The 27,642-nt window shown below is 49.5% G+C and overlaps 2 protein-coding genes across 8 annotated transcripts; both read left to right on the top strand.

The window, feature by feature from the left end:
* The first annotated feature begins 3,156 nt into the window (after positions 1-3,156).
* On the top strand, positions 3,157-22,327 carry kel (Kell metallo-endopeptidase (Kell blood group)). 7 transcript variants are annotated; one of them, XM_069182988.1, is made up of 18 exons: positions 3,159-4,331; positions 6,197-6,344; positions 7,182-7,418; positions 8,958-9,085; positions 11,396-11,554; positions 13,468-13,533; positions 14,534-14,722; positions 15,375-15,517; positions 15,927-16,044; positions 16,196-16,303; positions 16,397-16,498; positions 16,606-16,683; positions 17,557-17,660; positions 18,053-18,157; positions 19,365-19,432; positions 20,257-20,414; positions 21,225-21,314; positions 21,491-22,327. In XM_069182988.1, exons 1-18 carry the CDS (start codon positions 4,287-4,289, stop codon positions 21,629-21,631), a joined length of 2,187 nt encoding a protein of 728 aa, XP_069039089.1. In that variant the 5' UTR covers positions 3,159-4,286; the 3' UTR covers positions 21,632-22,327. The 7 variants fall into 7 exon arrangements, 5 of the variants coding, with proteins under 5 accessions (XP_069039090.1, XP_069039091.1, XP_069039089.1 ...); XM_069182986.1 differs by having other exon boundaries at positions 3,160-4,331; positions 6,194-6,344; XM_069182987.1 differs by having other exon boundaries at positions 3,160-4,331; positions 6,194-6,344; positions 16,400-16,498.
* A 152-nt stretch (positions 22,328-22,479) lies between these two features.
* On the top strand, positions 22,480-26,659 carry emg1 (EMG1 N1-specific pseudouridine methyltransferase). Its single transcript, XM_006642409.3, has 6 exons — positions 22,480-22,541; positions 23,261-23,417; positions 24,934-25,035; positions 25,229-25,370; positions 25,452-25,663; positions 26,068-26,659. Exons 1-6 carry the CDS (start codon positions 22,495-22,497, stop codon positions 26,179-26,181), a joined length of 774 nt encoding a protein of 257 aa, XP_006642472.3. The 5' UTR covers positions 22,480-22,494; the 3' UTR covers positions 26,182-26,659.
* Positions 26,660-27,642: the final 983 nt, after the last annotated feature.

Consider the following 27,642-nt stretch of genomic DNA (forward strand, 5'->3'; position numbering starts at 1 on the left):
ATGCACAATCCCTGAACCTGGATATTACTTTAATTTAGTCCAGAGAAGCTGAGCCCTGAACTGGGATGTATTTGATAAATGGGACAGGAACGAAGAATTGATCGTGGTGCACAGGGTACGGGACCCCTCTGATTAAGTATTATTACCAATCCTCTGCAGACAAATTCTCTCCGGAAGAAGTGGGGAAAATGGTAGAAACACCCCCACTTTGTGGACAAAATGTGCATTGCAGATCCTTTTCTCCTCTTCTTGCCTTCTGGTTGAAGGGGACCTGCAGGGCCAGTTCCTCAGAGCGGTGATTAAGTGTCGACAACAAACTAAGTTCATTGACGGCAAAGAAAAAAATGGACAAGTTTCAAATTAAGCACAAAATCGCCAACTTTGTGCAAGTGCTGTTAGTCGCCGTGTTGTCACAGGCCGTGGGAGAGAGCGAGAGTTTGAGCAAATTGTGCCGTGAAGCGGCCCTTCCTGCTCACTAGTCCCTGTACTGGCTCACGTGCTGTGATGTATGAGCGGAGAAGTACAGGTTCTACAGCAGAAATGTTTTGGCATGATCTGCATGTTACCAAGAAGTATTTACCTGCAACAAATAAAGAGGAGGGGTGTTACCCCAGTGTCCTGGCCAAATTTCCCATTGGCCCTCACCAATCATGGCCTCCTAATAATCTCCATCTCTGAACTGGCTTCATCACTCTGCTCTCCTCCCCACTGAGAGCTGGTGTGTGGGGAGAGGACTGGGGCATCATCCAGGTGGGGCTGCACACTGGTGGGGGTGGAGGGGATCCCCATGACCTGTAAAGAGCTTTGAGTGGAGTGTCCAGAAAAGCGCTATAGAAGTGTAAGCAATGATTATTATTATTATTAAGTATAAAACAGTAGAGAGCAGTATTTCTCCTGGATGAAAAGAGCTGGATTCACAAGCCTGCTTGTCTACAGTGTCTCAAGGCCACTTCACCTCACTGGACGTTTTGTTGCCTCTTTCTGAATCGCAGAACCTGGCGCTGCGCCGACCTGGAAATTTCCCCTCTTTGGCGATGTCAATCGGAGGTTTAACACATGACAGCGGACATGTTCCCTTTCACTGCGGTCTGAAATTCGCGCGGCAAGCCCAAAACATCCCAGCAGCCCTGCACGTCCCCTTTTAAATGTCCACTGTCCCCTTGGACGGCCACCGCCCTGCCCCCTTCCCTCGGCTGCGCGGTGACGTGGGACCGGCTGTTCCGGGGAAGCCAGGTGACGCTGCCCACGTCTCCCCGCGGCTTATCTGCCCCCGCCAGCACGCGCTGGCTGCTCCCAGAGGGGCCGGGCAGGGGGGCGGGGTGTCTCCGCCGGGCTCTGCAGGCTGTGAGATTGGCCTGGGGGGCGGTAGAGCCCGAGAAGGGAGCCTTAGTCATTTCGATCCGGCCCCAGACGGAGTCGCCGCCTCGGTCGCCGTGCTTTAGCCAAGCGACGGTTCCTTCCGGGCCCGTGACGCTGTGTGATGAGCTGGGATGTGAGAGAGACAGGTTAGGGCACCCGAGTGCGGGTGATTGTGTGCCGACTGAAGATTGAAAGAACGACAGTGACGCTGCTCTGAGGTACAGGACTAATCCTGCACTGAGAGAGGCAGGATATTCCACTGGCCAGCACAGTGACTGGACACTACAGTACTGCAGCACTGAGAGAGACAGTGACTGGACACTACAGTACTACAGCACTGAGAGAGACAGTGACTGGACACTACAGTACTACAGCACAGAGAGAGTGACTGGACACTACAGTACTGCAGCACTGAGAGAGACAGTGACTGGACACTACAGTACTGCAGCACTGAGAGAGACAGTGACTGGACACTACAGTACTGCAGCACTGAGAGAGACAGTGACTGGACACTACAGTACTGCAGCACTGAGAGAGACAGTGACTGGACACTACAGTACTGCAGCACTGAGAGAGACAGTGACTGGACACTACAGTACTACAGCACTGAGAGAGACAGTGACTGGACACTACAGTACTACAGCACTGAGAGAGACAGTGACTGGACACTACAGTACTACAGCACTGAGAGAGACAGTGACTGGACACTACAGTACTACAGCACTGAGAGAGAGTGACTGGACACTACAGTACTACAGCACAGAGAGACAGTGACTGGACACTACAGTACTACAGCACTGAGAGACAGTGACTGGACACTACAGTACTACAGCACTGAGAGAGACAGAGTGACTGGACACTACAGTACTACAGCACTGAGAGAGACAGAGTGACTGGACACTACAGTACTACAGCACTGAGAGAGACAGAGTGACTGGACACTACAGTACTACAGCACTGAGAGAGACAGTGACTGGACACTACAGTACTACAGCACTGAGAGAGTGACTGGACACTACAGTACTGGTCAGCACAGTCACTGGACACTACAGTACTACAGCACTGAGAGAGACAGTGACTGGACACTACAGTACTACAGCACTGAGATACAGTGACTGGACACTACAGTACTACAGCACTGAGAGAGACAGTGACTGGACACTACAGTACTACAGCACTGAGAGAGACAGTGACTGGACACTACAGTACTACAGCACTGAGAGAGACAGTGACTGGACACTACAGTACTACAGCACTGAGAGAGACAGTGACTGGACAATACAGTACTACAGCACTGAGAGAGACAGTAACTGGACACTACAGTACTACAGCACTGAGAGACAGAGTGACTGGACACTACAGTACTACAACACTGAGAGAGACAGTGACTGGACACTACAGTACTACAGCACTGAGAGAGACAGAGTGACTGGACACTACAACACTGAGAGAGACAGAGTGACTGGACACTACAGTACTACAGCACTGAGAGACAGAGTGACTGGACACTACAGTACTACAGCACTGAGAGACAGAGTGACTGGACACTACAGTACTACAGCACAGAGAGACAGTGACTGGACACTACAGTACTACAGCACTGAGAGAGACAGAGTGACTGGACACTACAACACTGAGAGAGACAGAGTGACTGGACACTACAGTACTACAGCACAGAGAGACAGTGACTGGACACTACAGTACTACAGCACTGAGAGAGACAGTGACTGGACACTACAGTACTACAGCACTGAGAGAGACAGTGACTGGACACTACAGTACTACAGCACTGAGAGAGACAGTGACTGGACAATACAGTACTACAGCACTGAGAGAGACAGTAACTGGACACTACAGTACTACAGCACTGAGAGACAGAGTGACTGGACACTACAGTACTACAACACTGAGAGAGACAGTGACTGGACACTACAGTACTACAGCACTGAGAGAGACAGAGTGACTGGACACTACAACACTGAGAGAGACAGAGTGACTGGACACTACAGTACTACAGCACTGAGAGACAGAGTGACTGGACACTACAGTACTACAGCACTGAGAGACAGAGTGACTGGACACTACAGTACTACAGCACAGAGAGACAGTGACTGGACACTACAGTACTACAGCACTGAGAGAGACAGAGTGACTGGACACTACAACACTGAGAGAGACAGAGTGACTGGACACTACAGTACTACAGCACAGAGAGACAGTGACTGGACACTACAGTACTACAGCACTGAGAGAGACAGAGTGACTGGACACTACAGTACTACAGCACTGAGAGAGACAGAGTGACTGGACACTGCAGTACTACAGCACAGAGAGACAGTGACTGGACACTACAGTACTACAGCACTGAGAGAGACAGAGTGACTGGACACTACAACACTGAGAGAGACAGAGTGACTGGACACTACAGTACTACAGCACAGAGAGACAGTGACTGGACACTACAGTACTACAGCACTGAGAGAGACAGAGTGACTGGACACTACAACACTGAGAGAGACAGAGTGACTGGACACTACAGTACTACAGCACTGAGAGACAGTGACTGGACACTACAGTACTACAGCACTGAGAGACAGTGACTGGACACTACAGTACTACAGTACGGGGAGCCTGACAGCGAGCTGTGAGGTTACTGGTGTTATCAGAGTGACACAGTGCAGACTGATGACAGCAGATATCACAGTGTGAGAAACAGCTGACAGGGACAGAGAGAGAGAGAGAGAGAGGCTGTCAGGGAAAAACTCGGGTAACCAAAAGCAGCACCGCGCCTGAGCTGGAGAAAAACAGCAGCGCAGGAAGGCGAAGGGGGGTTCAGCGGTCTGCTCCGAGGCAGGAGGCAGAGAACGAGGACAGCGGACGAGCCGGGCCGAGAGAGTACCGGAACCGGTGTGGTCAGCGTGCTGGCGATGTTGTCGGAAGAGAAGACGACCGAGCGCTCGCTGGTGTCTCAGGTAAGCGTGGGACACTTCTGTCACCAGCACGTTGGAAGGTGACGAGGGCAGCGCTGGTCTTACTGCTGACTCCTAGCTGCTTTTGATAGTATAGCTATTCGACTCTTGGCTTGTCCTCTGTCCCACCTCACGCTCCCTCTCTAATCAACCGGCGTCACAGTTTCTCATTCCTCCATCGCTTCCGCTGGGCAGCAGGGCGGCTGGAGCGGGTTTTTTGGGGTGGGGGGTAAGAAATGGAGCTGGTGCAATTACATTAGAACTGTGACAAGAACAATGCTGAAGCTTGACTACTGGTTATGATGACAGCTGTTGTGTCCACCTCCTCTGCTTCTGTGAAGAGATACTGTGCTGTAGTGTCCAGTCAGTCAGTGTCACTGTGCTGTAGTGTCCAGTCAGTCAGGGTCACTGTGCTGTAGTGTCCAGTCAGTCAGTGTCTCTGTGCTGTAGTGTCCAGTCAGTCAGTCAGGGTCACTGTGCTGTAGTGTCCAGTCAGTCAGTCAGTGTCTCTGTGCTGTAGTGTCCAGTCAGTCAGTCAGGGTCACTGTGCTGTAGTGTCCAGTCAGTCAGTCAGTGTCTCTGTGCTGTAGTGTCCAGTCAGTCAGGGTCACTGTGCTGTAGTGTCCCGTCAGTCAGTCAGGGTCACTGTGCTGTAGTGTCCCGTCAGTCAGTCAGTGTCACTGTGCTGTAGTGTCCAGTCAGTCAGGGTCACTGTGCTGTAGTGTCCAGTCAGTCAGTCAGTGTCACTGTGCTGTAGTGTCCAGTCAGTCAGTCAGGGTCTCTGTGCTGTAGTGTCCAGTCAGTCAGGGTCACTGTGCTGTAGTGTCCAGTCAGTCAGTGTCTCTGTGCTGTAGTGTCCAGTCAGTCAGTCAGGGTCACTGTGCTGTAGTGTCCAGTCAGTCAGTGTCACTGTGCTGTAGTGTCCAGTCAGTCAGTCAGGGTCACTGTGCTGTAGTGTCCAGTCAGTCAGTCAGGGTCACTGTGCTGTAGTGTCCAGTCAGTCAGTCAGGGTCACTGTGCTGTAGTGTCCAGTCAGTCAGTGTCTCTGTGCTGTAGTGTCCAGTCAGTCAGTCAGGGTCACTGTGCTGTAGTGTCCAGTCAGTCAGGGTCACTGTGCTGTAGTGTCCAGTCAGTCAGTCAGGGTCACTGTGCTGTAGTGTCCAGTCAGTCAGTCAGGGTCACTGTGCTGTAGTGTCCAGTCAGTCAGTGTCTCTGTGCTGTAGTGTCCAGTCAGTCAGTCAGGGTCTCTGTGCTGTAGTGTCCAGTCAGTCAGTGTCTCTGTGCTGTAGTGTCCAGTCAGTCAGTCAGGGTCACTGTGCTGTAGTGTCCAGTCAGTCAGTGTCTCTGTGCTGTAGTGTCCAGTCAGTCAGTCAGGGTCACTGTGCTGTAGTGTCCAGTCAGTCAGTGTCACTGTGCTGTAGTGTCCAGTCAGTCAGTCAGGGTCACTGTGCTGTAGTGTCCAGTCAGTCAGTGTCTCTGTGCTGTAGTGTCCAGTCAGTCAGTCAGGGTCTCTGTGCTGTAGTGTCCAGTCAGTCAGTCAGGGTCACTGTGCTGTAGTGTCCAGTCAGTCAGTGCTCAGTAACTCAATGAGTGTTAATGCACTATATTTTATTAGGTTTTCATAGTTTGTTTATATCTAGCCTGTTTGATAGTTAGGAGATAATTGAGTTGAAAATCTTATCCCTCTGTTTTTTTATAAGCAGTATAAGCAGGCCTTAACAACATGGCTGGGCAGTTTGTTCCACACTACCACCCCCCTTTGTGTAAAGAAGTGCAGCTCCACTCAGCTCCCTCTTGTGCCTGCAGGTCCGAGTTTCAGCGTTTCTCTGTCTGACTCCCAGCCCTCTCTGCTCTCTCTGTCTCAGCAGAGGATTCGAGGTGCGCGGTGGGCCAGGGCTCGACTCTGGCGGCTCTCCCTGGCCGTGCTGCTGTTGACCCTCCTTGCCCTGGTCCTGGGGCTGGGCATCCTTTTCCACGGCGACGGCAGCTGCTCGGCGCCCGCCCAGGACAGCCCAGGTACCGGGGGAGGGTTCGAAGTGATCTCCAAGGAAACGAGCAATTCTCGTGACAATAGCGCAGCAGTCTGGAGTAACCACTAGGTGGCGCTCTTCAATCTGAGGCAACTGTCCAAGTTAGCTCCGCAGTGGGGCGATGTGAGAGACTGTATTTTCCATGGCTGTATAAGCAAGAGCTTGCTGTGCTCCAGATGACATCGCACTTCTATTATTACAACCATGGGCGTTGATTTTGATCACTGACATTCCTGATCCGGGTCAGGCTGACAGAACACCAGCAGCCTCCTAAAGCCTTTCTCAAGTTTTACTCAGGGGGGGAGAGCACAGTATAGACCGATACATCCGCACACGCAGGGATACGAGAACCTGGGCACAGCACCAGGCACAAAGTGGAGGAGCCTCAAACACTGAAGGACTGCGTCTGGAGGTGGTCCAGGCCTGCTAGCACTTCATGTAGGGCCTGACACAGATGCTCATGCACAAGGCTGTTCCTCATTTGATTTTTTTCCAGAGCAACTTTGACACCAAAAGTGAACAAGACCTTTTTCAATTCATTTCACTGATACTGCCACCAGTCCATCACAGGGCAGACACACACACACACTCACACACATTCACACCAGGACTAATTTTCCCACAAGCAAATAACCCACCAGCATCTTTGGACTGGGGGAGGAAACTCATTTGATCAGAGGAAGGACATGCAAACTCCACACAGACAGTAACCTGGGAATTAAACTGAGGGCCCTAGTGCTGACCACTGACTACTGCGCTACCGGGCTGCCCAGTATCTTAAACGGATTCAACAACCTCCTCGCTCTGCTCTCCTCTCTCCCAGGTCTTTCCTGTCTCTCCCCGGCCTGCCTGTCGGTCACAGCTCACCTCTCCTCTTCCCTCGATCCTTATGCTGATCAGTGCCAGGACTTCTTCCAGTTCGCCTGCGGGGCGCGCCTCCGGGAGCCAGCCACCGGGGGGCGCCAGAGGGGGAGGAACAGGCAGCTGCAGCCCGGCCGGCCGGCCAGCTCACCCGAGCAGAGGGGAAACGCCCGGCAGAGGATGCTGAGGGACATTCTGGGTGAGTCTCCCACGGGCTCGGCGTGCGTCTTATGGTCTGTGAAGAAGGTCTTGGGGATCTGCGTGGGTCATGCAAACTGACAGCAGCAGAAGGAGTCTATCTATCTAGACATTGGCGTTATGCGGGGGCGTGGCCAGTGTGGAGGCGGAGTCCTGGTAGAAGGGCGGAGCTTGTAGTCAAGTTCAGGTTTATTGCCATCATTCTCATACACAGGGTTATGGTATAACGAAATGCTATTTAGCAGTGCAAAAAAAAAAACAATAATACAATTGTATAAGACAAGAAAGGCAGAGACAACAGGCAGTGTGCCAAACAACTTGGCGGAGCGGTGGCTCTGTGGTTCAGGATCCCGCGGCCGGCAGAGGAATCCTACTCCCCTGAGCAAGGCCCTTAACCCCAACTGCTCCAGGGGCGCCGTACAATGGCAGACCCTGCGCTCTGACCTCCAGCTTCTCTCCCTGTCTGTGTCTCCATGGAGAAAAGCTGGGGTATGCGAAAAGACGAATTCTAATGCAATAAATTGTATAGGGCTAATAAAGAAACATTATTATTATTACATTACAACAACAGGCAATGTGCAAAACAACATTAGTTGTGCAAAATCATACAGCGACAGAATGAAATAAAGGATCGAAAATGATGGGGAGTGAGCTTCTTGACGTGTGAGGCGGAGGTAGGTTTCAATGTGTGTTTGGGTTTCGATAAAGAGAGGAGGCACTGTGAGGGTTCAGATCGCAGGTGTGAGAGGCGGGGAGTTTGACAGGGCGGGGGTAAACACTGTCTCCGACTCTGGTAGTCCAGGCCTGGGATGGTCTGGTACCCTTTTCCAGAGAGTCCCAGCTGTCCCGGCTTCTCGAGGATGAGCCCCAGCTGGGCGGGTCCTATATAGGCACACTGGACACCCCCCCCCTGAGGGGACAAGCAGGGACACCCCGCAAGGGGGGAGATTTCACTAACAGTCCCGAAAGGGATTCCCCACCCGCCTTTTTCTTTTCGCCTGTCCCATCATGCACTTTCCCCGCTGGGGGGGGGCAGGCTGTTTTATTCGATTTCTTGCCTGACGCGCAGGGTCGCTGTGTGAGCGGTTCTCCTTCCCCCCCAGGCTGGACCCCATTAAATAGGGTGAGCCCAGCCCAGAGAACACCCTGCTCTTTGCGTTCCGTTTATTTTTCACCTCCTTTTTGTGTTATTTTTGTTGGTCCCCTGCTAACCTCTCACTGGTGCTTCTGTCCCCTCACCCGGGGCGCTGATTTTTCGCCGGTGCTCCCACTGCACACTGCCACAGTCACCTGTGTCGAATAGCCCTGTCTAGCAGCCCTGTCCAGCCGGGGGTCACGAAGACCGGACAGCAACAAGCAGGGGTTAGTTCTGCCAAAGGATTCCAGCGGTTCACCCTCGGCCTCCTACAACCACACGGGGAAGAGCCAGTCCCCCCTTTTTCCAGGACTGTCTCCCCCGTGGTGGGGTTTGTGCTCCCCCACTCCCAGGCACAGGCGTTCATTAACCCCTTCCCTCCCCCACCGGGCTGTGTGCTGGCAGAGTCCCCGAAGGGCTCGGGCGCCGCGGACTCGGCGGAGGAGAAGGCGGGGAGGTTCTACCGGTCCTGCATGGACACGGCCCGCATCACGGACCTGGGGGCGCAGCCGGCGCTGGAGCTCATCGAACAGGTGCGTGTGTGCGCGTGTGTGCGTGTGTGGCCAACAGTGGGAACAGTTTCACAGGGTTAGAACTCTTGTCTTTACGTGAAGCATATCCATCCATCCAGGGCCAGATCTTGGTGTCCGTAGGCCCTGGGCCCCTGTCTCTCCGAAATGTGCAAGAAGAGGGTTGAACGTCACTTGAATGACGTCGATCAACATGATGCACTTTAAACTAGTGTGATGACCAGGGGGACTTGCACAGAATGAAGTTGGCACACCCCTGATTTTGCCGGCAATAACACGTATATTTACCTCTGCCCCTCGGACTTTGACAGAGAGATTAAAACTGCTCAAAGGGGGTCCCACTCTCACACACTCACACACACAGTAAGGATTAAGGAGGGGTACTTCAGTCTACGGTGGGCTACAAGGACAAAGCAGCAAACACTGCTTACAACTATTTACAGTGGCTCCTCAGAAACTCTCTTGGCTCTTTACCGTCGTGGAATTTTATCGAAGAAGAGCCAGGAGAGGTGTCCTCATTCCCTCAGTAAGGTCTTTATTCATATTGCAATCTGGGAAAAAGCCATCCCCCGTCTGTGCAGAGAAGTGAAGGCTGATTCAAAAGCAAGCAGGGAGAGCCCTTGTTTTAGATCTTTTTTTAAGCTGATGCAAGACTTCAAGGACAGGCGAAGCAGTCATTTCCCATTCCTTATAGGTTGCTGCTTTAAGCAAAGAAGGGCAGTTATTCAAATAGTTTCTCATCCTCCCTTCTTCAAGCAGCAGAGATAAACATGATTAAAACACCCCGTGCCCTCGACGGCCTGGGTGCCGTCACCCTTTGTTCTAAGTATCCAGCTGCTTCTGCACCACAGCTCTGTCCGCACACAACAGTTTTGAGGATGAAACACTTTTTCTCAGTAACTTTCCACTACATTGCACTGCCAGGTCAATCTCCTCAAGTCCAGCCCCATGGCCCCCGCGCCCAGCCTGCCTTGCGGGCGCATAGCTAAGGGGAGGTGCAGCCCCTAAAGCGACCATGCGGGCACCCCACTATTCTAGTGCTAAACCGCGTGATTGATGGAGCAGGTCAGGCGCCCATCGCTTCGATACTTCTAGTTTCTAGAACAGCCGCTAGAGAGCGGATGATTATTGATTTGGAGCAGCTAGAGTCAATCGCAGGCGTGTTGTGTCATTAGTCACTAGTGTTTCCCTCCTTCGTAGGCCCTAAAAATATCGTAGGCCCTCGGCACTGTGCCTGCAGTCCCTCATGGGAAATCCATCTTCCAACAGCTTTATCCAGAAGAGGAACAGGGTGCCGGGGGAGCAACGGGCACGAGGCAGGGTACGTCCTGGGTGGGACGCCAGTCCATCACAGGGCAGACACGTACACTCACACTCACACCAGGGCCATTTTCCCCACAAGCCTATTAACCCACCCGCAGGTCTGAGGGCTGTGGGAGGAAACCCACACAGACAGCACCCCAGGGCCCCAGCACTTGCGACGCACCGCCAATAACCACCATATGAGAAAGATTCACTTTCATTTTCAAGAGGGGAAAGTAGTGGCCAGAACTTTTTTTTTTCATTTCTGCTTTTCGACGGGGAATTAACCTGGTTCCTTGTTTTAAGTTCCCCTTCCATATCTGTTTTGTTCCACTTTGGTAGGTGTCTTGGAACAACTCTTTGAAACCTTTATTTTTGCTCTTCTCCAAATTTATCCAAAAAGGTTTTGAAGGTCTGGCTGTTAAGATGGCAGATTAACCCAGTTTCGCTGGGTCGTTTTTTCAAAGTGTTCTATCTGGGCTGCCTGTCGTCACTGACAGCCTAACGTGCTTCACACTTCTAAGTCGGATCTGTTCCCACCTGGTTACCCAAGATCAGACGGGTGCCATCCATGATAATGAACAGAATCCAGGAAAATAAGTCGATCATGGTTACGTTTTTTTATGCATGTCTTTTAGAAAGCCCACTGGATTGGGGCTTTCCAGTTTCTGGCTTCAAAAACTGCTTGGGTTTGCCTGCAGGAGTCAAAATGACCATCCACTGTGATCCCCGCCCGAAGAAGGCTCCACAGCGGAAACGTTGTGTTTCTTTTCTTCTCTTTTCAGCAGGGAATAAAACTTCACTTGTTCCCTGGCATGTACTACTATGATCATCAGTGCGATACTTGCGGAGCTTTCCAACCCAAAGTGCACAGGTGTTATTATGGAACAAGTAATAGGTTTATTCCAGGCTGAAAGGAGAAGTAAAGAAACACAATGTTTCGGCTGTAGAGGCTTCTGCGGGTGTCATGGATTATTACGATCATCATCGTGATCCTCCTGGTCTTTGTAGCTGGGTGGCTGGCCAGTCTCTGGGGTGTGGAAGCGCTCGGATTTCAACGCCACCCTGAGATCTCTGATGCGAGACTACTCCACATTCCCTTTCTTCAGCGTCTACATTGGGAGGGACCCACAGGACCTCAGCCCTAACAGCACCGCGAAATACATCCAGGTCAGTACCTGAAGCGAGCAGGCTGGACAGAGCCCGGCCAGGAGAGACGGGCCCAGTGCTGAGCTGCACTGGACCTTGGCTCTTGGCAGTGAAGTAAGGCACCTGCCTTCTGGATGAATATCGGTGCCGACCACACTCTTGAGATTTTCTCTCTCAGTGGCAGGCAGTGCTGGAGGAGCTCGAGACAGACTCCCATCACTTTCCCTTGACCCGATCGAAACCTAAGAGGTGCAAAACAGCTGTCGCACCATCGTTGCGTTTCTGGGAAACACTGCGTCATAGAGACTCACGTTATAAAAACCAGTGGAAAGCACTGCGTTATAGAGACTCACGTTATAAAAACCAGTGGAAAGCACTGCGTTATAGAGACTCATGTTATAAAAACCAGTGAAAAACACTGCGTTATAGAGACTCACGTTATAAAAACCAGTGGAAAACACTTCGTTATAGAGACTCACGTTATAAAAACCAGTGGAAAACACTGCGTTATAGAGACTCACGTTATAAAAACCAGTGGAAAACACTGCGTTATAGAGACTCACGTTATAAAAACCAGTGGAAAACACTGCGTTATAGAGACTCACGTTATAAAAACCAGTGGAAAACACTGCGTTATAGAGACTCACGTTATAAAAACCAGTGAAAAACACTGCGTTATAGAGACTCACGTTATAAAAACCAGTGGAAAGCACTGCGTTATAGAGACTCGCGTTATAAAAACCAGTGGAAAACACTGCGTTATAGAGACTCACGTTATAAAAACCAGTGGAAAACACTGCGTTATAGAGACTCACGTTATAAAAACCAGTGGAAAACACTGCGTTATAGAGACTCACGTTATAAAAACCAGTGGAAAACACTGCGTTATAGAGACTCACGTTATAAAAACCAGTGGAAAGCACTGCGTTATAGAGACTCGCGTTATAAAAACCAGTGGAAAACACTGCGTCATAGAGACTCACGTTATAAAAAGCAGTGGAAAACACTGCGTTATAGAAACTCACGTTATAAAAAGCAGTGGAAAACACTGCGTTATAGAAACTCACTTAATAAAAACCAGTGGAAAACACTGCGTTATAGAGACTCACATACAAACCAGTGGAAAACACTGCGTTACAGAAACTCACGTTATAAAAACCAGTGGAAAACACTGCGTTATAGAGACTCACATGATTAAAAACCAGTGATACAATGGCATTGAAGCAGTTAGGAGGTAGAGAGTTTGGATTCACAATCAGGAAGGTATTTATTTGGATAGCAATTGGTCATATTATTCATTATAATATTTGGCGTAATAGTTTTCTGTGATCGTTCGAATCAGGAAAGAGTGTAAAATACATACAATAAGGGATAACGTGCATGAGTATTTGCGTCGCTAAGAGATGACATAAACCCTGCCTGTGAGGAGACGTTTTTCTTAAGCAATACACGCTACTATAAGCCCAGTAGCTGGAATGATACCACAGGTTCTTCCATTTCTCATATATACTATCAAGTGATTTTTTTTTTCCAGAGTAATAGCTTACTTTTCTGGTCACTGGCAGCACACGCACAAGCAGAGTCCCTCGTACCCTGGCCACGCCGTTATCAGCCTAAAGATTTCCATCGAGATGGTTCCACAGAATGAAAGCATGGCAGCCGAGCACAGACGCCCAACCTCACCGCTTTGCATACGCGAATCGGACCAAGACTGACGCCAAACCTCGAGAGAAAATGCCTTCGTGACAGCACCGAGGCCGCCATCTTCGCTTTGCTAAACCGGGGAAATGACTCCAAGCAAGACCCAAAATCCAATGGTTTGGGTCCCCTCTGGACCGCCGTTGGGGCTCGTGCAGAATAAGGGTTACAGATTCCCTGCGGCTTGCACCCCAAATAGCTCCGTCCCCCAGCTCGTTCTCTCTCTCTCCTTGTAGATCGATCAGCCCGACTTCCAGATACCAGCCGAATGGAACACCAAGGACAGGAAGCCCAAAGCTGAGGTACGGTATTACTACACCAGGTTTATTTAAGAGTTTGTGTCTTAATTAGCAGCCTCCCTTCACCAAGACAAATCCTGGAGCAGTTAAATAATAATCATTCTTTACACTTATAGAGGCTTTTCTGGACACTCCGCTCAAAGTGCTTTACAGGTCATGGGGATCCCCTCCACCACCCCCAGTGTGCAGCCCCACCTGGATGATGCGCCAGTCCGCTCCCCACACACCAGCTCTCAGTGGGGAGGAGAGCAGAGTGATGAAGCCAGTTCAGAGATGGGGGTTATTAGGAGGCCAGAATTGGTAAAGGATAATGAGAAATTGGGCCAGGACACCGGGGTAAAACCTCTACTCGTTTATAGAAACACTCTGGGATTTTTAATGATCACCGGGAGTCAGGACCTCAGATTTATGTCCTATCTGGAGGACGGCACATTTTTATAGTATAGTGTCCCCATCACTATACTGGGGGATTAGGATCCACACAGACTGCAGGATGAGCGCCTCTTACTGGCCAAACTAACACATCTCTTCCAGCAGCAACCTTAGTTTTTCCCAGGAGGTCTCCCATCCAGGTACTGACCAGGCTCACACCTGCTGAGCTCCAGTGGGGCTGCCAGTTGTGAGCTGCAGGGTGATAGAGCTGCTGGCACTTATAAGTTGACCTTGAAAGTCAGATCTCCTGATTTCCAGGAGTCCAGGATTTCCGAGGCCAAGCACAGTAAAAGAGTGCAGCTGCCAGAAATCAGGAGGATGACCGATGCCAGTGATTGGGTCTCTGGAGAATAGCACACTGGCTGGGTCTGGAGGATTGATAGGAGTGATGGTGTGGGGAGGGGAAAGGGAAAACGAGCCCACAATGCATCACTGTTGGAGAAGCCATCCTGGGTGTGGGACGGGATGATGGGAATGTTGTTCTTTGGCGTTGTTGCCAAGCCAAGATCTGACCCTGGAAGGAGCTCAAGACCCGTAGATCCCTCTCCCAGCGACTCTGTCTCTCTTCCAGGTTGTGCGCATATACATCTCCTATCTGGTGTCTCTGCTCTCCCTGCTCGGGATCCAGTCGAGCCCGACGTCCATGCCCACAGGCCTGGTCACCGCCTTCGCCTCGGAGCTGAGTCGAGCCGCCACCCCGTTGAGGGACAGGAAGGCTCGGGGCCTGCTCTATCAGCGCACTACCATCGCACAGCTCCAGGTTGGCCTCATTCGCTCCCCCACCGGCTGGGTCTGGTCTTGTGTGATGTTTGTGGTCATTATGGCGTGTGGTGACTAAAACGGCTATATTACTGGTGCATTTGAACTATATCGCCTAACTGTCTGTTTGTCTTCCTGCTTCCCTATATTATCTCGATGATGAGCAGTTCAAGTAGGGAGCTGAGTCAGCACGCTTAGGCTGCAAAGGAACAAGGAAAGGGTTATTCCCTGCTGAAAAGAGAAGAAAAGAAACAACGTTTTGGCTGTGGAGCCTTCTTCGGGTGTCAAGTCCACAGCCGAAACATTGTGTTTCTTTTCTTCTGTTTTCAGCAGGGAATAACCCTTTCCTTGTTCCTTTTCAGCCTAAGCATGCTGACGCAGCTCCCAACTTGAACTGCTATCATCGAGATAATATAGGGAAGTTCCTTATCTAGAGGATGTAAACTAGATGTTTTGGGGATTCCTGGCTGAATCCTCACTTGAGAGTTTACAATATGGCTTCCTAAAAGTTCTCCCTGGGGTCAGTGGGTGGCCGTAATTCTTTCTGCTCCCCCGATCGGCTCTGCAGTGCTGCACTTCAGTGGGGGGTGGATGATGTGGGTTCCCTCTTATGTACAACGCTTGAGGGTAAAGAGTGCTATCTGTTTTTTTAGGAGGCTGCCCCAGCGGTTGATTGGCTGAGCAGCTTGGAAGCAACTTTTCATCCCATCCAGCTCAACGAATCAGATGTCATCTTCGTGCACGACTTCCCTTACCTCATCAGTATGTCTCGGAGTGTCAGCAACTGGTATAAACTGTAAGGATGACCAATCTCATGAGATAACGCAGATCTTAATATAGACCATAGAGACACTCCTCACACACAGAGATTAATACAGACCCTAATATAGACCCTAGAGACACACTTCACAGACAGAGATTAATACAGACCCTAATATAGACCCTAGAGACACTCCTCACACACAGAGATTAATATAGACCCTAATATAGACCCTAGAGACACTCCTCACACACAGAGATTAATACAGACACTAATATAGACCCTAGAGTCACACTTGTCCCAGAGATAGTATAGACCCTAATATAAATCCTAGAAACACTTGAGACATACAGACACTCATCCAGAACCTAGAGTTAAACCTAACCAGGTACTGAGAAATGGGCACATTTTCTGCAAGGATTAATACAGGCGCTATCTCTTTCAGGGGGACCGTTCACTCTTACATGATTCTCAGCCTCCTCCATACTGTCCTTCCTGCTCTGGATTCCAGATTCACTGAACTTCGGCTGAACCTGTCTAACGCCCTGGAAGACACAAGGGAGGTGAGTTTCTGTCTCTCTCTGTGTTTGTAAAACTGTGCTGATGTGACTGCTAACCTGGGGAACCAGGGGAAGATATTTCAAGTGTTTGGTTCAGTTGTATGGTGGTCTGTGGCCTCTGTGTCTCTCCACTCACCTTTTCCACCCACTTCAGAGAGCCCCCCGCTGGCAGGAGTGTGTTTCACAGACGGAGAGGGTATTTGAATCGGCCCTGGGAGCGATGTTCATCGACCAAACTTTCACGGCACCGACACAGGAAGAGGTGAGAACGACATACAGATGGGGAACGAGAGATTTGTCAGAGAAGGCGAAACAGCCCCTTGCTTGGAATGTGTTTTAAGCTGACATTTCCCAGCAGGCAGAAGATTTGATCTCCAACATCTACTCATCCCTGAAGGCCAAACTTGTTGATCTACAGTGGAAGGATGCAGAGACCAAATCCATTGCTCTGGAAAAGGTACGATAAGGAGGAGCCTGCGATAACCTCCCCACTGTCTTACTCTGCTGTGTTAAATGACGACTGTGTGTATGCCACATAATCATCTCCACCCTCTCTCTGGACAGATTCAGTCTCTTCCTCCCAGGCTCGCTAAATATCCAGGAGTCCTAGATAGGAGAAAATTGAACGAGCATTACTCTCAGGTAAATCTAAATAAATGTTTCTATATATATATGAAGGCTGCACCAGCATGGTGGAGTATATAGCCCTGGGGCCCAGGGTTCAGTTCCTGGGGTGCTGTCTGTTTGGAGTTTGCATGTTCTCCCCATGTTTGTGTGGGTTTCCTCCTGGTGCTCGAGTTTCCTCCTGCAGTCCAAAGACATGCTGGTGGGTTAACTGGCTTCTGGGAAAACGGGCCCGAGGTGTGAGTGTCTGCGCCTGTCTGCCCTTGTGATGGACTGGCGTCCCGTCTGGGATGTATCCTGCCTTGCGCCCATTGCTTGCTGGGATAGGCTCTAACTCCCCCGTGACCCTGAACTGGAAGAGGTGGTTAGAAAATGGATGCATATGTTTGTGTGCATACTTTGAGGTGTTTAATTACAGTTTATTTTATGGTATGTATTAACCTGTGTTATATTTCTTCCTGAGATGTGTCCCTCAACTCTGAGGTCTTTATTAATCCCTGTGTCACGTGTATTTTTTAGGGCCTATATTAGGATCTGTATTACTCTCTATATGGGAGGAGTGTCTCTAGGGTCTGTATTTGGGTCTGTATTAATCACTGTGTGTGAGGAGTGTCTCTAGGGTCTGTATTAGGGTCTGTATTAATCACTGTGTGTGAGGAGTGTCTCTAGGGTCTGTATTAGGGTCTGTATTAATCTCTGTGTGTGAGGAGTGTCTCTAGGGTCTGTATTAGGGTCTGTATTAATCTCTGTGTGTGAGGAGTGTCTCTAGGGTCTGTATTCGGGTCTGTATTAATCTCTGTGTGTGAGGAGTGTCTCCAGGGTATGTTAATCTCTGTGGGTCTATATTAGAGTTTATATTAACTTCCCACTCTGTCTCTTTCATCCTTTCAGGTGTCAGTCAGTGAGGATGTCTATTTCATGAACTATCTGCAATCACTCTCAATCTCACAGCAGAGGAAGATGAGGCTGTTGTCGGGAGCAGTAGACACTGACATGTACTATTTGTTTTTTACCCAAAAGTCCTTCTGTCAGCATTTATCTGGGCGACTATTCTGTGCTTTTTGCCACATAATTATCTTTGGTCGGTCTGAAAAGAACTTTTTGCCATTGCTCTTGTTCAGTGCTTCTCAGAGACTGAGTGACTCACACAGATGATTTATCTCGTAACTGTTAGAACTGAACAGCCTGCTCTGTGCAACCTCCCTGAGTTGGTGTGAACTTGCTTATCTGTCACTCCTACTTCGCTCCCTGTGTTATCTTTCTCACAGATCTCCTGCCTTCCTTCCTGTCTTCTATAGTTTTATTTTCCCTCACGACAAACGAAGAAGAGCAACAGTCATCGGCCCCAGAAAGCTCAGCGAGTTCCGGTTTTCTCTCCCTCTATCAGGTTTTCCCTGAGTCCCGTGTCTGGCAGTCCCTCCCTGTGCCCCTCCGGAATCGTCTTCCCGCCCGGAATGTTTCACCAGCCTCTCTTTCACCCGGATTACCCAAGGTGATCATCTTCATCATCATCATCGTCATCATCCTCTTCATTCAGGCTGGTCTAGGCTCCCTGGGAAACTTCTCTGCGTTCAGGGCCAGACGTCTCCATCAGCATCTTAGTCAGGCCCTACATGCAGCACAGGAAGTGTACTATCTGCAGTACAGCTGAGATTGCATCTGCACCATTTTGTGCTTGGTGTTGTGCCCCTTGCGTCACAGTCAGGCCAGGTTAACAGGTCAGGAAGCTGTAGTATTAGAATTGCTATTGATATTTATTACTGCTAGTTGTAGCTGAGAATGTACCTACTGTATATTGCTAGCAGAATAACAGCTTTGTTAGAGGTTGTAGTTGCTGTGGCAGGAGCAGTAGCAGGAAAAATAATGGTTTGCTAACTGCTAGGCAGTGAAGGCTTCTTTTCTGCACCCAGTCCCCAGTTTTACCGCAGTTAATGTACTTTGTGATCGTTAACGTCATTGGTGATGGAGTGATGGGCCCTGCTGTATCAGATCCTTCCACAATGAGATGGTGTTTTTCCTTCTGCTTCGGTCCACAGTGGTTATATTTTAACTCAAACACCTCAGTAAGGGCAGTCCTGAAACCTGCTAAAGGCTCATCCATCCATTTTCTCATCGCTATTCCAATGATGGGTTGCTGGGGGGGGGGGAGCTGGAGCCTATCCCAGCAAGCAATGGGCAGAAGGCAGGATACATCCTGGAAGAAACGCCAGTCCATTGCAGGGCACTCACAGACACAGACACGGGCCATAGACACGCCCTCACATGCAGGCCAATTCATCTACAGTACCAGGAGGAAACTCCTGGGACTACAGGGAGATCATATAAACTCCACACACATAGCACCCCAGAAATTGGACCCAGGGCCCCAGAACTGTGAGGCATCAATCCTAACCACTTTTTAACAAGGCTTCAAATAGAAAACTGAAATAAATTAACAAGAAACCAGAAGACACAGGGGTTACTGAGAGCCCAGACGTAGGACTACAGTACCAAGGGATTTTTAAAATTAAGGGTTGAATGCAGAAAATAAATAGCCTAAGCAATTAAGCCAATCAGTTACAGGAACCAATCAGCACTGGTGATTTAGGGCCCTGTTGGACCAAAAACCCACAGATACAGGGGTACTCTAAAAAAACAAAACTGGATGAGAATTTCTATCCTGGATGTTTCACAGGCTTGATTGTTCTTTCCTTCTTCAGAGCTGTCAACTACGGCGCAATGGGGACAGCTGTGGCCAAAGGCATTCTGCATCTCCTCCTCAGCCACAGTGAGAAAGACTTCCTCCCCTCTCCTGTCCTTCTGACTGCCTGCCTCCTCTTTCCTTCTCTCTCTGACCAGCAGTCTGTTTGCTTAGTAAACTCTGATATTCACCTTAACCTGATCTCAACCCCGCTTGAACTTCACTCCTGCTCTAGCCTCCCTGCCTTGGCTGCCAGTGTTGTATAGGATTCACATCAAACTCCATCATCTGATCTAAAAAAGAACTAAACAGTTAAACTCATTTGTACTATAATGACTAGCTGAGTTATCTCAATCCATCTCTGCTCCTCAAATTCTCGCTCACTGTGCGTGTCCATGACAGGACACTATACAGTGGGGAATAGGGCACTTTTACAGAATTGTGCCCAGACACCATTTGCCGCATTTGTCTCTGACTGTGCTCCTGGAGAGCCCCCATTTTTTATAGGTAGCCATTAAATTGATATCTAAAGACCAATTTAAGTGTCACCACCTGAACGGCTGATTTTTAAACTGATCGATTTAGAGGTCATTTGACATGAAATTCCGAAGACCATTGGCGGTGGCTAGATCACTGTGCATCTCCCCACTGGAGACCCACTGAAACGCAGCAGGTGTGAGCCTGGCCAGTACCTTCGTATTATCATTCAGTCATCAAGTCCCAGATGTTCCTTGACTGAATACATTTACTTTCTCAATACATTTTATCTTACAAATCTTCCAAAAAAGCCCCTGTTTTTCCAGGTGACTTATAAAATGAACTGGACTAGGTACAGTACAGGGTCAGGATCTGAGACCTGTGCTCAGCCCGCGGTCCAACTCCAATGTGCTGCAATGGTTTACCTTGAACAGTAGAGGGAGCGCTGAGCCCCGCTGCCTCCCCGTTGACGCTGACCGAGTGCCTGATGCTGCAGTTCCGCAACTCGTCACGGGAGGGCGACAGATCCAGCTTCCAGGTCACGTCAGAGGAGCAGTGGCTCTTGCACATGGCCTTCGAGGTTTCCTTCCAGGTGACGCACTGACGGGAAGGCGGGGGGGAGGTGTGGGAGCTCGTGTGCCTCTAGACCAGAGTCACTAACTGACACAGCGACGCGCCAGGGTTTGGCTCTGCTTCAAGAAAGGGTTACAGGCACGAGGCGCTCCTCTGACCTCCTGACCCAGGGTTCGACAACGCGTTCCAAACTCCCACCAGCCTCTGTGTCAGGAGGTGTGCCTCCCGTTCTCAGGCCAGAATGCACCTCTGTGTTCGCCCTCCCTTCGGGAGGTGTGACAGATCAGAAGCAAACTGACGCCCATTAAAAAGCCAGAAAGGTTAGCACATTTTCAAATGAGAGTTGTTTTGCTTTATGTCGTAGTGCAGAGTGAGGAATCTCATAGCTCCTTAAAGGCAAAAGGGGCTCGACAGCCTCAAATCAGCTGTGAACTGTCCTCTCTCCTGGAGACCAGTGACGCTGCCCAGGGGAGACGCCAGCTTGCGTCTGTGGTTGGCAAAGACAGACGAAACCACAGGATCTCATTCTGCTTGGTGTTGAAAAGTCCGTCGATCGCAATTACAGTAGCGAGCAACTGGCAGAGCCTGTCTGAATGTGATCTGGGGTCAGGGGTCACCCCTTTACTGTGGCCCCAACAGTGTGATTTTGCATATGGGGTGTACTTGCCATCTAAACTCTTACCCCGTCTTGTGTAGGATGTGGTCTAACCCCCAAAATCCATCGTGTGCCTGTTTTCACTCCTCTCTCTGAGCGCAGTGACAGTGTGCTGTGGTCTCTCTAGAGGCTGTGTTTCCTGTGTGAACCCATCTCTCTCTCTCTGTCTCTCAGGCCTATGCTCAATGGTTGCTGAGTGCACCAGGTGATTTCTCTCTCTCCGGCCTGAGTCACACGCAGCTCTTCTTCACCAGCTTTGCTCAGGTAAAAAAAACAAAAAACAAAAAAACTTGTGTCCTAGAAATGTACAAATTTACAATTAATAGGTTTGGATAATTTATCCCATGTGACATTGAAAAAAAAAACCAAGCAGTTCTTTTGTGAATCCTGGAAGCAGTAGTTCTAACCTGACCCCGTGAGCTCTTTTTTTATCATTATAGATGCTGTGCAGCTCCGACAGTGACCTCTCTATTCCTGACTCCTCCTTCCTGGTGAACTCCGTGTGCGCGAACTCTGACCTTTGCTCCCAGAAACTGGGCTGTTCCCCAGACTCCCCACTCAATCCCCGAAAAAAGTGCTGACCGTGTTCCCTGCATTGCCTTTTCCACTCTCTGTCTGCTAACGACAACATAGGGGGTTACTGCTGCACAGACAAGCAGGGGGAGCCTCAGGGTTTGTTGATCTCATGGGAGACTACATTTCCCAGGGGAATGTGCAAACAATGATGCATGATGGGATTTCCCTTACACACACACAGACCTACAGTCCACAGCCTTCTTCAGCTGCACGAAGGGGGTCAATTGCTGTGCCTTTCCAGTTGTAAAATTGATTTGGAACCTCAGATGATACTATACATGTAGCTTTTGAGTATATTTTTTATTGCTTCATTTTGTACATGGCAATTAGACCTGTATATTTGCACTATGTATTTTTACAAAATTATGTATATAAACATCTGTGCAGAACTACATTTCCCATGAGAAGCTATAGCATGTGTGTAAAAGTGAATGCTGCCACTATTGCATCAGGAGAAGTATGACACATTCAGCTTTGGGAGTAAGGAAAAAGTAATGCACTGGATTTGGACTGCATTCCCCATCTGCCATAGTTGTAAGCACACTGTGTTGATGAAAAGGAATACCTTTGCAATGCCTTATGGGAAATGTAGTTATTTTTTAAAAGCTCATCCTTGAATTAGTGTTATACCGTGTTTTCATGGGTGTTGAATGTGCCATGCACCAGAGAAGTACATAATAAAACAGAACCAGCTTTGAAAATCTTGTCTTTTATTTGGCTGCTGGTGCATAACGGTTGTTTGGCGGATGAGGTGGGTCCCATTCTAAGTGTGAAGGGTTTCTGAGATCCTCTTGGAGGAAACATTCTCGAGAAAAGCGTCTCTTTGGATCTTCAGGGTCAGTGACCACAGCCTGGACACAGAAACTGGATGCAGTCAGACCTGGCTGTTCAGAGAGAAACTGCCAGCAAGGCGAAGTAAAGACAGAGATGCGCTTTCTGCAGAACTGCGAGAAGCACACACAGATTATAGAAACACTCTTCCCTAAAATATCAAATTTCAGCTCAGAGTTCCCACAACTGCCAGATTTAGAACAGCTACATACAGTATCCTACTAGGGGAAGAAACTCAATAGAGCTGTAGCCCAGTGTCTGATCTACTGTCACAGCCTGAGGAACAGAGACTGAGTCTGTCTCTCAATAATAATAATAATAATAATAATAATAATAATACAGTGTGTGATCTCCTGTCCCAGCCTGAGGAGTAGACAGTCCGTCTCTCAACTAGTGCTATGTGTATAACTTTTTTCGGTCTTAACTTATTAAGGCTACATGACAAACACATCCCTTGTATAGCTGTATGCATTAATAACAAACTTAGGAATAGTAGTTATATACACGACTTAACTTAAAATAAGCAACACAAGTACTTCTATGTACAATCTTAGAGCACAAATATTTTCTACCCTAAATGAGCCAAATTATTATTGCGAAATGATAGAAAAGAGGTCACAGTAGAAAGTTTGCATAGGGATAAGAAGAGGCGGGGCAACTGAGAAAATGACATGTTAATAACCCAATCGACATCGTTTCTGCTTTAGGTTTTCCGCCCGAAACAGGAGCTGCCTCACTTTGGGCAAAGTGACGTAAAACTCATGCGACTCGAGGCGCGTCTGGCGTCTGTGTGTTTCTTGCAGGAGGAAGATGGCGGCGCGCGGCGGGCTGAAACGTGGTTCGGATGATATTGACGAATATGACCCGAAACCGGCCAAACATCTTCGGACTCTGCATGATAGGATGACTGAAAAGCGGTTAGTGGTAATCCTGGAAGGAGCGACTCTGGAAACAGTCAAGGTACTGTCGTCTTTTAAAAAACCACTATGATACCTATATAAAACACGTACACCCTTTTGTAGGTTTTCGGAGTTCTGTGTGTATTTTATTTTTTTTGTAATTACATCTTTTTTTCTAAGTGTATAGGACAAGTTGTATACTATTAATGGTCCAATATTTCGATAATGTAGTGTTCTGTATGTCAGTTTTGAAGCGTGCTTGTCTGTTACAATACTTTAGAGCACAATGCTTTTGGACTGTATCATATTTAAAACTGTCCTAAATAATAAATACCGTGTCATGCTGAATGGCGCTACTTTACATCGAATAGTACTGTAGTGTTATGGAACGTATTGTGTTATACTGTGTTGTGGACTGGCGTATTTAATTATGTTGTTATGCATTTTATTGTTTCATATTACATTAGGCTAAGAAACTGTCTTTTCACTGAGCGCCTCACTGTATTTTGCTGGCCTGGACTGTATTGTGTACAGTGTTGTGGTGTTATACAGTCTGTTTGTGTGATACTGGACTGTATTGTACTGGCCTGCAGTGTGGTTGACTGTATTGTGCACTGTGTTATGGTGTTATACAGTCTGTTTGTGTGATACTGGACTGTATTGTACTGGCCTGCAGTGTGGTTGACTGTATTGTGCACTGTGTTATGGTGTTATACAGTCTGTTTGTGTGATACTGGACTGTATTGTACTGGCCTGCAGTGTGGTTGACTGTATTGTGTGCAGTGTTTTGGTGTTATACAGTCTGTTTGTGTGATACTGGACTGTATTGTACTGGCCTGCAGTGTGGTTGACTGTATTGTGCACTGTGTTATGGTGTTATACAGTCTGTTTGTGTGATACTGGACTGTATTGTACTGGCCTGCAGTGTGGTTGACTGTATTGTGCACTGTGTTATGGTGTTATACAGTCTGTTTGTGTGATACTGGACTGTATTGTACTGGCCTGCAGTGTGGTTGACTGTATTGTGTGCAGTGTTATGGTGTTATACAGTCTGTTTGTGTGATACTGGACTGTATTGTACTGGCCTGCAGTGTGGTTGACTGTATTGTGTGCAGTGTTATGGTGTTATACAGTCTGTTTGTGTGATACTGGACTGTATTGTACTGGCCTGCAGTGTGGTTGACTGTATTGTGTGCAGTGTTATGGTGTTATACAGTCTGTGTGATAGTATTATACTGGCCTGTGTGGTTCTATGCTGCATGGTCCCCAGTGCTCTCTTGATGGGCTCCCAGTCACCGCGGCCCTGGTCTGGAGAAGCGACATTTGAAAGTACTGGTGTTTTTCTGCTCAGATGTAGCCCTTTTCTATCCACTCTCACTGCTGCCTCCTTGAGGCCCACAATCGCTGTCATTCCTGGAATACGTTCCCTGAGGTCCATGAGGAGCCGCCAGCCTGTGCCGGACCCCAGCGGGTCGGGGCCGACGCTGGGCACAGCCCTCTCTTGCCTTTTCCCCCCACTCGCCAGGCACTCTGCCCTGCTGCGTGTGCAAACTCCACCGCTCGGTGTCTCCTCACAGGTGGGGAAGACGTTCGAGCTGCTGAACTGCGACAAACACAAGAGCCTGATCATCAAGAGTGGAAGGGAACCGGGACGGGTGAGGCCAGACATCACGCACCAGGTACTGCACCCACTCTTGTCATCTAATAATAATACACTGACGGGAAGCCAGTGCTGGGACTCCAGGACAGGAGTAATGCGATCACTTGCACTTCTAGTCCCTGTGGACACACTGACACAGCCCAGTCACAGGGCTCTAGACTCTTCTAGTCCCTGTGGACACACTGACACAGCTCTCTCTCTGTCCCCGGCAGTCTCTATTGATGTTGATGGACAGTCCTCTGAACCGAGCAGGCCTCCTCCAGGTTTTTGTCCACACGGAGAAGAATGCCCTGATCGAGATCAACCCCCAGACCCGCATCCCTCGCACCTTTGACCGCTTCTGCGGGCTCATGGGTAAGTCCCCTCCCCCGCCCTCTCTCGTCCTCCCCGTCCTCGTCCCCGGCCGCTCACCCCGCCTGCCCTCCTCCCTCGCAGTCCAGCTGCTGCACAAGCTCAGCGTCCGGGCGGCCGACGGCCCCCAGAAGCTCCTGCGGCTCATCAGGAACCCCGTGTCCGACCACCTGCCGCCCGGCTGCCCCCGGATTGGCACCTCCTTCTCCGCCCAGGGGACGGCCCTGTCCCCCCGCGCCCTCGTCCCGGCCGAGGGCCCCGCGGCGTTGGTCATCGGCGCCTTTGCACACGGAGCGGTGAGTGGGGGGGGGGGTGGGGTGGACGTCTGGGGTCGCTTAGGAAGCACCAGGGCTGGGAGTCAACGTGTTCCTCCTCTGGCGGGCTAATGGGATTCTAGGGAAACTGGCCCTGGTGTGAGCGCGTGTCTAGCGTCCTGCCCAGGGTGTAGCCTGCCTTGCGCCCTTTGCTCCCCCAGGATAGTCTCCGGCTCCCCCGGGACCCTGAATTCGGACAGAGTTGAGTACAAAATGGATGGGTGTCATCCAGAGAGTCTGAGATTCTTCCATCTTGGATCAGGAGCGCTTCTGTTTCAGGCGTTCTGCGGAGAGGGTTTAGGCGGGGGGCGATTATCCTGTTGACGGCGATCGGCGGCGGCGGCGATGGGGCGTTGATCGCCGTCTTCCCTCCCCTTGTCTTCCAGATCAATGTCGATTACACGGAGAAGACCGTTTCGATCAGCAACTACCCGCTGTCCGCTGCTCTCACCTGCGCCAAGATCTGCACCGCCTTCGAGGAGGTGTGGGGTGTGGTCTGACCTGCGACCTCCTCTTGGACGGGATTGGACTGGAGAGGAAGGCTTCGACCAGTCAGCTGCCAGGACTGGTGCCGTAGGGTTATTTTTCCTCACAGCCTAGTTTGAGGGACGCCGAGCTGTCTCATGGGACACTGTGGGAATACAGCGAGGAGGTACTGGCCCAGTCCCTTTTCACTGTCCCTCACTCGCTGTGCTCTGTCAGCTCTGAGAGTGACCTGTTTGACACGGAGAGATGTTGGCAGCCAATCAGCATTCTTTGCGTCGGTATTCTGCCCGGTAACTATAATCCCCTCACCCTCATCCTCATTCTGATTGGACTGTTTGACAGTCCCCATGACCTTCAGGTTTTTATCCGTCTTCCAGCAATATCGGTTGATTGTTTACCCCGTTCTCTTTTCAAAATAATTTGACCAGTGTACAAACCTGTGTTTTGTAGTACATGAAATGCTGTGTTCTTACAATAAATCTGTATTCTGTATCTGAGGAGTCTGTGTTTTGAAAGGGCTGTCATGGAGCATATAGTATTTTAAATATTGGAATTTTGGGGAGGCAGGAACGATCATAGCAGATTCCCTTGCTTTTAAGCTGAAGTGTTGTTTTTTTTTAGGGTGTTCACTTAGCTGCCGAGAACTAATGCATTCAGAGAATGGGAGCTTTCAAACTTCTATTCATATCCATGTCATTGCAACAGAAGAGCAGTTAAAAATGAGAAGAAGCCATCTGGCCCATTTGGTAGTCAGTAGCAAAGTGGATTTCATCCACTTGTTTCCTGAAAGACGCCGGGGGATCATCTTGAACAACATGGCTGGGCAGCTTGCTCCACTCTCCCACAGCCCTTTGTGTAGAGTAGGGCCTCTTGTCCTGCTCGGAAGATCTCCTCCAGAAGTCTCTTGCAAGAAGCCAGAGGATCAGCTTTAACAACATGGCTGGGGAGCTCGTTCCACTCTCCCACACCTCTCGGTGTCGAGACACCTCCTGTCCTCAGTTCTGACTCCAGTTTGCTGTCGTTGCCACTTCTGCCCCCTGGTTCGTGTTAAACTGTTTTTTCTGAAGTCCAGGGCGATGACTGTGCCTTTGAGGGTTTTGAAAATGTGTATCAGGCCCACTTGTACTCTGCCCTGTTTATACCTCCTTGTGGGAAGTATTTTGCCATTTTTAATTTTGTGATGCACTTATTTAGTGGGGATGGCATGTTGCAGCCCTGGTTCAATTCCTGTGATGGACTGGCACGTGAGATCAGTCTTTTTTCCTTTTTTTTTATTGGACATCAACCAATACAAAGGAGAAAAGAACAACAATGATTGTTTTTTTTGTCTTACGTTTCAAGTTTTTAATGGGGTTTAAGTGATAGTGATGGAGTTTAAGCCTCCTTACAAGCATTAAAGAAGGGAGCTCCACAGCTGAAACGTGTTTTTCTTCTCTCTTCAGCAGGGAATAAACCTTCACATGCTCCTTGGGAGT

The sequence above is a fragment of the Lepisosteus oculatus genome, chromosome 23 (genome assembly GCF_040954835.1).
Source record: "Lepisosteus oculatus isolate fLepOcu1 chromosome 23, fLepOcu1.hap2, whole genome shotgun sequence".
In the NCBI taxonomy this organism is placed as follows: domain Eukaryota; kingdom Metazoa; phylum Chordata; class Actinopteri; order Semionotiformes; family Lepisosteidae; genus Lepisosteus; species Lepisosteus oculatus.